Raw genomic sequence first — 14,541 nt, forward strand, 5'->3', positions numbered from 1 at the left:
AACAAAGCCATTGGCACCTAAAAGCATATGGCTAGTACTTAGGTCCCGTTCTTTTCTCCAACAAGAGTTGGTTGAAGATTAAGATTTTCGTGGCACGCTTTTCAAACTGCTAAAATTGTGTGTTTCTTATATTAATCTATTTTTTAAGTTTGTAATAATTAAAACTCAATCAATCATACGTTAATACCACATCGTTTTACGTAAAAAAAACACTTAACCTTCATCAGAAGAAAAAAAACACTAAAATTGGTTTAAAAAAATCAAATCTCTCTGCACCGCCGCCCCCCACCCCGCCACACACACACACAATGCCGTGGAACTAAACACCGCAATAGACGTCATCACGTGGGATTGGGGGCAACCCGGTAGCCCGAACCGCGTATCGTCGCCGCCATGACGCCATCGATCGGCTGCGACCTCGGCGACGCCAACCGCATCTTCTCGTCAACTCCACGACTTCCACGCCACCCCACACGGCACGGCTGCTGGCTCGATCGGCACATGCCCGCCCAACATGTGCAAGGGCCTGATGACTAATTTGGCTTTATGGGATTTCAACCTTGGCTGTGTCTAGATTTCTATTTTTTTTCTTTAAACTTAAAACTTTTCTGTCACATCAAATGTTTGGATACATGCATGGAGCATTAAATATAGACGAAAAAAAATCAATTGTACAGTTTGCATTGAAATTGCGAGACGAATCTTTTAAACTTAATTGCGCCATGATTAGCCATAAGTGCTACAGTAACCACATTTGCTAATGATGGATTAATTAGCCTTAAAAGATTCGTCTCGCGGTTTACAGTCGAAATCTGTAATTTGTTTTTTGTTTTGTTATTAGTCTACGTTTAATAATTCAAATGTGTCTGTATACGTCAAAAAAATTTTGGCACCGAACTAAACACGCCCCTTGCTAATAAGTTTGCAATGGTAAAGGCTCGGTGTGTCTTATTATTTGCTATATAGGGTGTGTTTAGTTTACGCTAACATTAGAAGTTTGGTTGAAATTGAAACGATGTGACGGAAAAGTTAGAAGTTTGTGTGTGTAGGAAAGTTTTGATGTGATGAAAAAGTTGGAAGTTTGAAAAAAAAGTTTACAACTAAACTCGGCCATAATACCCGAATACATTCGTTAAGATATTTTTCCCCCACTTAACCTCTGGGCAGTTCATGTTTCGTTTACACTGCGTGATGGTTCAAATTTTAGCAACTCAAAATATGATCACAATTTTTGTATGCAATTCTCAACAAATACACCAACTATAAACTTTACATTTGGCGTGAGTAGTAAGATCTCTTATTGCATAAAGAATGGAATTACAAAGTTACCCATCTTCTCTTTTCTCTCAAGCTCTTCCTTTTCAGCAATCTGTTTTAGCGTAGTCCACCCCTTTCTTGCCCGCTTCCTTGAACTACCAGACATCTGAGCAGAACCAATTGCTACAGGTTTATTTTTCATACTATCGTTTGGAGCTGACTTGGTAGGCATTGTAGGGGCCTTGCCAGTAACTGAACTTGGCATCTCCGCTTTCTTGTTCTGAATGCTTCTTGTCTTGAGCAGTTCTGCAGAATCCTTATGGTCCGTCACATCCACCACTTTGTTCTTTCGAGGAGTAACAAAACTTGATCCAACTGAAAATTCTGCTTTCGAAGGAACATCGGGTTGGCATATTGCAATTTTGTTAGCAGAAACAGGCTCAGTTTCATGCGTACTTTTTTCATTTGTGATTGTTACTACTATTTTCTGTGAGACATTTTCCTCATCAGTAGCTGATGCTGACTGATTCAGTTCCACCGATGAAGACGCTACCTCCTTCTCCATAGATTCGTCAAGAAAATTGGGTACTGGGCTCTCCTCATACTCGTTCTTTACAAGATTTCGTTGTTTCAACCCAGATGTTGACTCTAGTTGTGAGACTGCTCCTTGAGAATATTCCAAGCCCTCTTTTATAGTTACTAATCTCTTGTTATTTATGTCCCCTTTCAACTTAATGCTGGTAACATCCATGCCAACTGGCTTTCTTAATGATAACAAGCCCTTCATAATATTCTTTCCGCTGCCCCTTATTAGGTTTTGGTCTCCACAGAAATGGCACAGGTAGGAAATGCTGTTCTGGCAAGTGTTTAACTTCTTGCGTCGCTTTGCTTTTCTTTTGTTGTTCTTTATGCGGATGGTGCAGTTGAAGCCTGGCTGTAAGACTGTTTCACACCTGCAAAGTTTAGAGAATGTTTCTTCAGAAGTCCTATAGAGATATTGGTCTAATCTAAAGTAGTAATGCTTATGATCCAGACAAATGGGTACGCACAGTAGAAAAAAAAATAGCATAACTAGGAAACTGAACTACCAAGTACACTCTGTTTCACATTATAAGATGTTTTGGGTTTTGAATAGATTCATACATGGGTCCATGTATGCGCTTCATATATTCCAAATTCATAAGGATGTTAGTGAATCTAGATGAAGGATGGAGAGGCCAAAACATCTTATAGTGTGGAACTGAGGGAGTACATAGTATGTTTCACCGCCTACAATCAACGACTCGAGCCTGGCAGACTGGTGGATGACGGCGAGAATGCATTTTCAGACAGGCTACAGGAACATTTTTGACACTGTCTTCGCACTAATTTGCTGGTTCCTGTGGAAGGAGCGCAATGCGCGTGTGTTCGAGCAGAAGTTTCGAAGCACAGAACAATTAGTGTGTGAAATCAAAGAGGAAATCCTTGTTTGGAAGACAGCAGGAGTATTCGCAACTTGTAATGGCGATAGTGAATAATTTGTAAGACCCGTAGCATGCAACTTTAGCTTACTAGGTTGGGGATTTTCCTCATCCATCTCGACAGCATACTGTCGTTGTAAGCTTCAAATGTAACGAACTACAAGATTTTCAAAAAAAAAAAAAAAAAAACAATCATTTGTTTGAACTTAGTGGACAAGGTTACAGGGTATGATGCTCTCATGAACTAGCAGTTTTTAAGCCGTGTGAAACAGTATTGCAACAACAGTGGTTGCCGACAGATAACAGAATAAATATAACTGAAAAAAAATACTACCTAGTGACTTAATCAGTTCAAGCCAATATGAACTGTTGCTTTGTGAATAGGAGATTTGCACAAATTTGGTTAGAACTTGAGTAATCAATCACAAAGAGAAAGTTTGAGAATGATATGCACAATGCAAAGCATGGATCCAACTAAATAAATCATATGAATAGGTTTCGATTTTACAATATACCTGTAAAATAGGTTTCGATTATTTGCTATAAAGAACTTCAAGACTTGGTTATCTGTATCTCATAAAACTGATTCATGAAATGTATCGATCGAGTTCATTAAAGCTACATATCACTCTGTCATTCTCACTGATAGACAAATGTTGCACCAATAAAAAAAAGCAAGTGCAAAATTATATGAATAGCTGCACTAACACGACTAGATAGCATCAAAAGGCTGCCTGATACTTCTATGGTGCATAGGAAATTAGGAATATAGGATATAGTATCTAGCCGGGCAGGTCCTTAAACTGGCTAAAATGCTGCTTAGCATAAAACTACCGCAATTTCTTAGAGGTATGAGGGGGATTATGATACTAATAATATCTGCAATGGTTAAATTCAAGGGAAGGGGCAGATTTTGTTCCTTCAATATCATGCAACAATTTGAGAGACGATTAACCACAAATCAGTAGAAGAATTGAGTACTTTGCCCCACAACACACAGGCAAATTCTGAAGGACGCGAGCATCCGACCGAGGTGTAGTAAGAAGTAAGCAGTGACCCTGACCTCTGGCATAGGAAGGTGGAGGCGGCCAGAGGTATCCCGGCCGCCTCGGCGTTGGCGGCGAGGCGTCGCCCCAGCAGGGCGCCGAGGGGGCCCACCCTGGCCTCCCCGCCCGCCCACGCCGCCAGCCGCTGCAGGTGCTGGACCCTCAGCAGGGAGGCCGCGTCGGCGCGCGTCTTCCCGGAGCTCTCCTCGCGGAGCGACACGGCCTGGTTCCCGGCCCTGGGCGGCGCCGCCGGGGCATGGCCATGGCCACCGCGCTTCTTCCCCATGTAGCCGCCAAGCCGCAACCGCGAGGAAGACAACCGGAGGGCGGCGGCGCGGGAGGGAGTAGGCGGAGGCGGCGGCGGCGACGGCGAGTGGGTCTGGGTCGCTGTGGGCCGGTGCAAGGGCCAGTTGGGCCGCGCCGCCGGTTAATTTGTAGTAGTAGTTTCTTTCAGGAATAGTAAGTCTTTTTTTTTTTGGGGTCTCCCTCATCTCTTTGCCCTTGGTCAAATCACACCCCTTAACCGTAAAATCGGATATAACCCCTCCCCCAACTTCAAAAACCGGTGTAAATTGACTCCTTCGGTGTTTCTAAAAGTGGTTTTGTTCACGTGGCAAGTTGACTTGGTCCAAGTATGCTGACGTAGCGGCCTAGTCATCACAGGAATTAAAAATAGAAGTAGGTCCTGCATGTAAATGATAAGGATGCACTCGACTAACGCGACGACGGTTGCGGGAGGCCAACGCCGCGGCTAAGGGGTTGGCGGTGAGCAGCGACGAACGCACGAAGGCTGGTTCGGCCACATGTGACGACTAGGCAGTGGACTTCGGTCGCGGAGATGAAATCGGCGACAGGGTCGTGGGAAGGGACATGCTCTTGCTAGCATGAAGCTTAGTGGAGCTTCGCTGCTGTGCCCGGATTTCGAGAAGAACTTGTTGATGAGGCCATCGGAGAGGGCCAACCCTAGTGAAGTCATAGTATTCCTCGACATCTGACGAAGAAGAGCAGTGGGAAGCTGGTTTGAGGAGTAGGCGGAGATAGGCCTGCGAGGGGAAGGAAGCTAGGCAGCCATGCGCTGGCTCTGGCTCGCCTCGAGCTCACAGTGTTGGCAAAGGAGACGACATCATCGGTTGGTGGTCTCCGAGCAAGGCGAGGTGGCAGAGGAGAGGAGGGGCCGCCATCGCTTGTCTCCTCTGCATCACCGCCCATCACCGCCAGAGCTAGGCCCGAAGGTAGATCCAACTCAGCGGATTATCCCAACAATGATGGCCTTGGATATCGCAACGACGGTGGCGGGGACCTCGGGAGAGGCGACGAGCTTGGCCAACTGCGGGGGAGCTCGTCCGAGACGAAGCAGATGGAGTCGAAGATTTCGAAAGACACCAGGGTTGTTGCGTTGAGGAATGTCACGATGGCCTTGAGGAAGGTTGCGACCGCGCTGGTCAGCTGCACGAGGCGGCAGCACCGGGCCACCATAGTCGAGGGGTAGTAGATCTTGTATGCCCCAAACATCGCGCCCATCGCAAGGAGGATCCTACTGCTGGCAGTGGCGGGAGAAGGCCACAAGGCAATCCATGGTGGCGGCTCGCCGAAGCTAGGGTTAGATGCGGTGAGCGTACTGTGGCCGTCTCTCTTTTAGATCTATGCCACTATAAATATGCCATTTTAGATAAATGCCACTACTATTCGCAATATCAACTACTCCCTCCGGGTTGATAATACTTGTCATTTTGGACAAGGGCACGGCCTTCAAAAAGTAACTTTGACAACTATTATCTATTATAAAACATATAGAAATTTCAACAAATCTATGATTTTATTGAAGTACTTTTTAAGACTAATCTACACATGTGGTTTTCATATTTTAAGATAAATATTTTAGAAATTATTTGTAGTCAAAGATTTTAAAGTTTGACTTTACCCTTGTCCAAAACGACTAATATTATCAGCCCGGAGGGAGTACTATTAACAACAGAATTTTGCATCAGATTCGGAGAAGAAAGAACAAGATCAAAGCGGATTTGGTGTGGAATCGAGTTGGATTTGGAGTCGGACTGCACATCGGCTGGACACTGTATTGGCTGCAAAACGGAGTCTAAGTTGGTCAAGCTGATAAGGCAAACGGCCGATGCAGCCAATATGGTATGACTTGGGCTCGGCATGGGCCTAAATTGGGTTTAACCGTCATTGCCAATTAGAGATAGAGCTCATTTAAGGAAATTACATCTATTAATTAGGTTATTTATGTCGGTTTTGTGAGGTTTGGTAAGAGACCATCGTATATGGTCTTGTTTGTATTTTATCTTTAGAAAGGTTTGAGTCGTGTCCATAATGGACTGGTTTTGTACTTAGGGTATAAATATGAACCCCAGGCCAATGTAAAAGGAGAGACAATCCAATACAACTTTGGCGCATCGCCACCCTTTTTGTTCTTCTTTTCGGCGAGTTCTCTCGACAAGAGGTAACCGTCTCGATGGCTTGTGCTATCAGGGCTATCATGTCGCTTTAGATATCTTAGTCCTTTTATCATGACCATCTGCTATCATATGTCTTAGTTAATCTAGTCTTAGTATCTCGATTTAGCTCTATCGGCTAGTTTTCGCTTTAGGGCTCTTGCCGGTATCGGCTAAATCGTCTTACTAGATAAGTTTAGCTAAGGCATCTACCATCCTGAAAAGTGATTGATTGCTTGATTGTTTAGACTCTAGGCTTCTTTTCCTACTTTGTGATGCATTATCCCTAGTCTTGTCTTGAATTCTAGAAATTAACCTAGAATCAATCATAATTTAGGATAGTGTCGATGGGGGATACCCGTAGACCGGATAAATAGGGTATTGGGGTACGATGGTACGAGGATCTACGTGATACGACTTCTAGCAAACAAGGAGACAAAGATTATACTGGTTCAAGCCCCTTATCAGATAATAGTCCTAATCCAGTTTATATGATATTGATATGGAAATCCACTATTTATATGATATTGATATGGAAATCCAAATTAGTTTCATTAAATCAATAATTGAATATATTTTCATAATAAATTTGTCTTGGGTTGAAAATGTTATTATTTTTTTCTACAAACTTAGTCAAACTTGAAGTAGGTTGACTTTGACCAAAGTCAAAATGTCTTATAACTTGAAACGGAGGGAGTAGTTTCTATAGCACCACAAAGTTGACAAAAAGCAGAACCTTACATAAGGGCTTTGGTCGAAAATTCGAGGAGGCCCGCGGTGAGCGTGACCCAGAGGTGGTGTCGAGGCTCCTCTCCCACCGCTGCCTTCCCCTCCCTCCCAGCTCGCCGGCCGCCTCTCTCTCCCCCCCTCTCCCTCCTAGGCATGTGAAGAAAAGAGAAGAAAGAAGAGGCTGATAGGTGGGGCTCATATTTTTTTATTTATTTTTATTGACTAGGATGCCACGTCAGCGGAACTAGATATCTCTATTGCTATGGAACCTAAATTGCACAGTTTTGTATAGTTTAGCGGTGAAGATTTCCGATATTGGGGTTTAGGGATGTCAAATGAACTCAAGATAGAGTTTAGGGACAGTAAATGACTTAAAGTTCTAAATATGGGCTGAAACATATATGTAATCTGAGTTTCTCATAGGCTGAGGGCCTGACCCAACCCAAGCAAGAACCATCCGACTCATCCGAGCTAGAGAGAGGATGAGCAGCATTTCCATTGTTGCATTGCCAATTTCTTTTTTTTTTCCTTTTTGTGATCTCATGGATTGCTGAACCACTCTGGCTCCTTGCTTATTCTAGCCAAAAAGAAAACGACACCACTGGTTGCATATGCCTCACCCGTGACATCACCAAACACACATATGGTAGACATGAACGATGACAGGCTGATAAAAAATTAACAGGGTAACACAAGACCCAGCCATGAACGATCGACGAACACATACACACCAGCCAGTGAGGCGAGCAAGCAGCTTGCGTGGCAACGAAAGCGACCAAACGTCACTTTTACCGATTGGTACGATTATGTGAAAGGCGGCATGGCCTATATCATCCATTGGCCACCAAACCCGGCCAAATCATCGAATCAATCAGGTCACGTACGTAGGTGAGGCAGATCGAGATAGGATGACGACCAGGCTACCCTAACTTAACTTAAATCAGAAAGACGTGTGTCACTAACGTGTGGGTTTTACATGTGAGTAATATTTGTCTCCCTATTTTAAGTTAGAAGTTAGAGGCATAGTTATTAGAAATAGATCGAACCGACAGTCCGACCGAAAAAAACTCTGAGCCCTTTACCGGTTTGGTTTGATTAGAAGATCGAATCTATTGTATATACGGTCTTTTAATTGAACCAAACTAATGAGGGCTCTGGTTTCGGTTTTTTTCTACTGGTCCGATCAGGTGGGAGGATATGCACAACAGTCAACAGCTCAAGCACAGCGAAAGCTAGCGAGCGCGTGGCAACCACAGGCCGGCAAGCACGACACGGCTAGGATTAAGCTGTTGATAGCGGCTAGGATTATGCATGGAGATATGCTCGAATATTGTCAGAAGGTTACAACGAGCAAGGGACAATATTGCCGTCGCGTTCGCGTGCCATCGTTCCGATCGGACTTTATCTCGCCACCCTTTCGTCACCCCGTCTCCTGTCTTGGGCGGCTTTTATGCTGCAGATCACGGAACTTATGCTGCGATGGCAGTACAGAAATCGAATTCCCTCCTTGCAAAAAAAAAAAAAGAAAAAAAGAAAAAAAAGAAATCGAAACTTCTACGATTACAGGCAATTTGTATTTACGGGCTGCTATGCAATAACAGACCATATACCATAATTGAATATGAATCTCTTCTTAATTTCTAGCTAATCAAATCTTTAATACCGATTTCAGGGTTAGAACCCTAGCTCTTGATTGGGCCACGTGGCACCACGGTTAGAGCACCGGCCGAATTCTCGGATGGAGAAGGGCGCCACGTATCCCACCTCTCCATCAGCCGCACGATAGTATATCAACGGTGTAAAATACGTCCAGTGGACCTAAATGTATATTGCAAGTTTTAAGAGGGGTTTTTTAAAAACTTCGTCATCTAGAACAGCCAGGAAGCAGATGAAAAAAATCCTATAGGGAAAAAAAAAGAATCTAATAAAAAAAATCAACGAGCAGTTAGCCCCGTCCCTTGCCTAATTCCATAGTTTTGTCACTACGCATAGCCATTTGATTAAAAATTCAGTAAAAAAATCTTCCCACATTGCAATCTTTGAGTGTTTGTTCCAATTGAAGATAAATCTGGAATTAATGCATAGCGAAAAATCCGAAAATGTGGTGCGGATTGTAAAGAAAAAAAGGATAAAAATAAAAAAGTCAATCTTGCCTGCCCGCGAGCCGCCGCCATCTCCCCTCCCACAAATCGCCATCGTCAACCATCAACAGGCAAGGAGAGCCACCTCGATCCTAAAAGAAGCTTCTTTTAGGATGGGGAAGAGAAGGGCGATTGCAGTTGGCAACGCCACACGACAAATCTGGTCGGCCGACAACCACCGCGCACAACGCCATCTCCTCTCTTTTCTCCCCCTTCTTCTGCCGGATTCGTCCGTCACTCATCGTAAGACGGTGCTGACCCGTTGAGCCGTAAAATCCGAGGAAATCGACGCTGGACCACAAGCAGAACTTCCGTCGGCCACCACCCACGCTGAGCTTCGCTGCAGGAGGTGATACGTCATGAGGTGGAGAATATGAGAGAGAAATGAGCAGCTCAACATCTGCCCGCATGCCTGTGGGCAGTGGCGAGAAAAGAAACAAAGGGAGAAGAACGACAACGTCTTCTCTGTTCTCTCTGTCCGCCTGTGTATGCTTTCCGATGCAGGCTGCCTGAGGCCGTGATGACAGAAAAAAAAAAGAGAAATAGGAACAGCGGTGAAAAATGCATCAGGATTCAGGAGGACTGAGGGGAGCACACCTGTCCACTCGATGCACTGGTCACTGGGCAGAGGATAAGACTATACTCCTACAGTTGACGAGTATCAATAAGTAAATCAGTATCCTTCGTGTAGTTATGATTTTTCGCATCCAACTTTAATTGTCCGTCTATTTTTCTTAAAAAATAAAAACATAAGTCACAAATAAAGTACTATTCATGTTTTATCGTCTCATAACGCATGGTACTAAAAAAAATTACGCATGGCTTGTTTAGATTGGTACCATTTTAAAGCATACTATTTTGGGATAAAATATAAATATGTGGATGCATTTTGTTATCAAATATTAGCGATGCATAGAGAATTTTGAACAACACATTTAGCCTATCGTACTAAAACTTAAAATTATTGTCAATTTATCAATTTTTTTACATTACAAAATTTTTGGAAGGTTCATTTGGGCACTAACCAAAACATGCCTTTAACTTGCCACATAGTATAAAACAATAAATAGTATGTATATTCAATGTATAAATATAGTTTATACAGGCTATATAGATGGTGCGCCAATGGTGCGCACACTTTCTTAAAACACAGTACATGTACACACTCATAATACGCACGCACTCATCTCTATGAACCCCAATAAATGCACACAAGCACACCCTAGTCCTATGAACACCTCCGAATGACTAGGCCGGCATATCTTGAGATTGACGATATCACCACGGACGCATCTCTGTTGACGGGTACATCGTCTACCACTGAAAGAATAATTAGCTAAACCCGAGTGGGCTGGTTCTACCATAAAAAACTTACCCAGTTGAGTTACACATAAATTCACCTCCACCTCACCCATTAATTCAATGTGGCTCCTTGCAGGTTGTGCTAGGATGTTTTATAGTACTTGCTCTAAAAGGTTTGTTACGTACTCCCTCTACCGCAGAATAACATCATTTTTTGGCCAATCAATCCAAGGTATACACATTTAATTGGAATTTAGAAAAAAAAAGGAATTGATAAGGACAATAGTGGTATTTCTCCCCACTACTAATTTGTAGGAGAATCGTTAGAAATAAATTTGTTTGGGGGCGGAATAAATAGAACAATATTTTTTTAAGTTGGTGAGAAAAGTTGTGTCATTATAAGATCTATAAAATTGATTGAAGTTAGGCATAGGCATTAAGAGACTATGTGATTAAGTGGACAAATTAAATGAGATATTATGATTGGTTGAGATAAGATAGTCGTTAATCAATTGCTATATTTTGCTATATTATAAGACAAATTTTGAATAAAAACTGTTATATTTGGAATGGAGGGAGAATTTTATTTTATTAATGATCTTTTTTACGTAAAAAAAACACTACGGTCGTTATTTAAAAATGTCCATTTGCAAAACCTATTTATAAATGGACCATGGTTTATTTAGCGGAAGATGAGGCTCAATAATTTATGCTTTAAAAATAAGTATATTTCAAACGATGTTACAATTACATAAAAACTCTTTTTAATAAATCCAACATAAATAGATGAAAATATGATAATTTTTAATTAAATAACTCCACATGTTGAATTAAGAATGTAAGGAAATTGACCTAATCCTACTAAAAATCTTTCGAAATTTCTAAATTGATGTATGTATAAGGATGGGTTAAAAAGGGCGTGCCAAATGGCTCGCCGATTTTCTAGTCAAATCATCTCAAGCTGGCTGGTTACCGACCAACTATTAGTCCACGTGGCAGGGATAACTTGTTAGATAAATATGAGATTATCATCAAGGAAAAAATTGTAAAAGTAAAAAAAACAAAAGTCATCCAGATTCTAGAGTCTTCCGAACCATCCTCCCCCTTCAAGTAAACTATCTGCCCCATTCAATCAAACCAAATACAATATCCATTTCTACAGATAAACGCATAGAGATTTTTCGGCTAGCTTCACAAGGTGGTGGGCTAGAAGATCTAGGTTCAAAACCTCACCCTTCTAATTATTTAAAATTAGATCATTCTCTAATATTTGCATATTTTTATATCTATTTCTATATATGTCTTCTCCGATCAATCAAATTGAACAGAAAAGTTTAGGGAAAATTGAAGAGAAACAAAAGTGAAGGTGAAGAAAATGTAAAAACTAATGGAGAAAACTTCCACCAATAAGCTAGAGGTGAACTGCCGATGTAGCTAAGATGATAATTTCTAAATAAACTAAAAAAGCATGTACGTAAAGTTTCGGGAAAATTGAAGAGAAATAAAAGTCAAGGTAAAGAGTAAAAACTAAAGGAGAAAACTTCCACCAACAAGCTAGAGGTGAGCTGCCAATGTAGCTAAGATGATAATTTCTAAATAAACTAAAGAAGCATGTACTAGGCTCTACCTACGAATCTTTATTGATGGATTGTGGAGATTATGGTTATCCCATATCTATATGGCGGTTATATTCCAGCTGGATATACGGTACCAAATACAGATAAAATATCTTTATGAGGACTCGGGTTAGGTTCTAAACTTGTGTGTCTAGAAAGTACCCGGGATTCTAGCCGGTTACGATTGTATTTTATCTGTAATCCCATATTCCGTTAGGATATGGACTGTACCTTGTATTACGGATCCCTTCCCTTATATAAGGAGGGTCCGTGTGCCTCTTGGGGCACGATTCTTTTTTCTCCCAATCATACAATCAATAACACACTCGGCGGAATCATCCCCGGACAGGAGTAGGGTATTACTTCTTGAATAAGAAGGCCTGAACCTGTATAAAATTTCTTGTCTCCAAACCCATCCACTTTCTTAGCTTGATAGCCACCCCCTTTTATTATTGTCGAAATCTTGTTTCGACAGTTGGCGCGCCAGGTAGGGACGGCGTCAAGTTCTCACCGACTAAGTGCGATGGGTTCCATTTCTGGCATCGACGACTTCGCCTTCTCCCTCGGGCAGGCGTTCCGGTTCGGCAGCCTCAACTTCATCACCAACGACTTCGGCAAGATCTCTCTTCTTTACTCGGATTCAAACCAGTCGGGGAGAAACCAGGTCCCCGTGCCGTTCGGTATTCCGAACTCAGCCGAGGCCTACTCCAAGATCATCTCTCCTGAGTCGGCTTCAAACCACTCGGATGAGATCCAATCTACTCTTCCACGATCAGATCAAGACGATGGGTCCTATCCCTCAATCTTGATGAAACTTCCTGATGACTTGGCCGCCGTCTTCACAGCCAAAACATCTCCCACTCGGAGATCTAGGCGAGCTCCGGCATCGGCCCCGATCCAGTCTAGATCCAGGGAGGTTGGCGTTATACTCCAGCCTCTTGGGACAGTCTCGACGGAAGAGTTGGATGGCTACCTCAGCTCCCCCGACGTCAGTTCTCGACCAACCGAGATCCTCGACTACGACGACTTCGACAACTTCGACGACAGCTATGAGGATAACTACACGCCTCTCTTCTTCGGCGTATTCATGGCTGACAACGAAACGGAAGAACAGCGCCGAGCCCGAGAAGCGGACCAAGATCGCGTACGACAGAAGCTGAACGTCGCCGACTAGAGGAAGAGCGACAGCGACAGGAGCGAGAACGACTACAGCGTGAGCAACAAGATCGCGAACGGGTTGCAAAGGAGGCTGAGGATCGACGACAACGCGCCTTGGAATCCGGGCGATGAGCGAGAGAACTCATTGGGCAACAAGACGTCGATGGAACAGCGGTCTTTCGCACCCCCCAGCAGAACGCGGTTGCAGCAATCACTCTCCTCGACACCCTCCTCAAGGAAGACGCACTCAACCTAGCCGTTCATGTTGTCAACATCTTGAACCAGACGAAGACCATGATCGCTGCCTCGGTTCCAGCCAACTCCGCAGGCACCCGCACCCCGACTGGTAGCCGAGTCCCTCATCATCAGCCAAGCCTCAGCGTCACCGGCACAGGATCTAGTCGCAGGAGCAGGGGTCACGAAGAACGATCTGTTCACTCGCTTCCCGAACGTCACAGGGAGCGCCGAGCTGAACGGCCTCGTTCTCCACCTCGCCAGCGTCCCGTCGACCTTCGCGACACGATCAACCAGCGCCGTGCAGCACGACGTCACCGCCATTCACCAAATCGCTACGACGACGACGTGGATGGAGTAGCTGCCTTCACTAATGACCTGCGTCGAGTGGATTGGCCAGTCGGCTTTAAGCCGACTAGGATCGAGAAGTATGATGGCACCACCAATCCAGAGTCTTGGCTCACCGTCTACGGACTCGCAATCCGCGCAGCAGGAGGAGACAGCAAGGCCATGGCAAACTATCTACCTGTGGCCCTAGCGGACTCCGCCCGATCCTGGCTCCACGGACTACCCCGTGGCACGATCTGATCATGGGTGGAACTTCGTGATCACTTCATCGCCAACTTCCAGGGCACCTTTGAACGCCCCGGCACACAGTTTGACCTCTACAACGTTGTTCAGAAGTCTAGAGAATCCCTTCGAGATTACATCCGACGCTTCTCCGAACAACGCAACAAGATCTCCGACATCACCAACGACGTCATCATCGCCGCCTTCACTAAAGGCATTCGCCACGAGGACCTAGTCGGCATGTTCAGACGTAAACCTCCCAGGACGGTTAAGCAGATGTTCGAAAAAGCCAACGAGTATGCCAAAACCGAAGATGCTATCACCACGTCCAAACAGTCGGGCACCACTTGGAAGCCAAAGAAGGACACGCCGACTGCAGGGGAGAGCGGAAGTAACAACCACAAGGATCGCAAGCGTAAGCCCGAAGAACTTGTGGCGACCACCTCTCCATCTTCCCGACAACGTCCCCGCGTCAACACCTTCGACAAGATAATGAACTCCCAATGTCCGCATCATCCCAACTCCAACCACGTGGCCAAAGATTGCTTCGTCTACAAACAGTTCGCGGAGCAATA

General features: G+C 44.0%; 1 protein-coding gene and 1 long non-coding RNA gene across 2 annotated transcripts; both read right to left on the minus strand.

Moving 5' to 3' along the window:
* Nucleotides 1–1,106: 1,106 nt before the first annotated feature.
* LOC4326867 (uncharacterized) lies at nt 1,107–4,164 on the minus strand. Its single transcript, XM_015769921.3, has 2 exons — nt 3,781–4,164; nt 1,107–2,210 (listed from the first exon to the last, which is right to left on the minus strand). The coding sequence occupies exons 1-2, from the start codon at nt 4,047–4,049 to the stop codon at nt 1,298–1,300; spliced, it is 1,182 nt and encodes a 393-aa protein (XP_015625407.1). The 5' UTR covers nt 4,050–4,164; the 3' UTR covers nt 1,107–1,297.
* Nucleotides 4,165–8,967: 4,803 nt separating this feature from the next.
* LOC112939331 (uncharacterized) lies at nt 8,968–9,671 on the minus strand. Its single transcript, XR_003242947.2, has 2 exons — nt 9,545–9,671; nt 8,968–9,426 (listed from the first exon to the last, which is right to left on the minus strand). It is a non-coding gene; the product is annotated as an uncharacterized lncRNA (long non-coding RNA).
* Between the last annotated feature and the right edge of the window lie 4,870 nt (nt 9,672–14,541).

This window comes from Oryza sativa, chromosome 1, assembly GCF_034140825.1.
Source record: "Oryza sativa Japonica Group chromosome 1, ASM3414082v1".
NCBI classification, from domain to species: domain Eukaryota; kingdom Viridiplantae; phylum Streptophyta; class Magnoliopsida; order Poales; family Poaceae; genus Oryza; species Oryza sativa.

Coding starts and splice junctions, on each gene's coding strand:
- LOC4326867 (XM_015769921.3), bottom strand. CDS start 4,049: ATGGGGAAGAAGCGCGGTGGCCATGGCCATGCCCCGGCGGCGCCGCCC. Junction 2,211..3,780: donor TCCACCTTCCTATGCCAGAG/GTCAGGGTCACT, acceptor TAAACTTTGCAG/GTGTGAAACAGTCTTACAGC.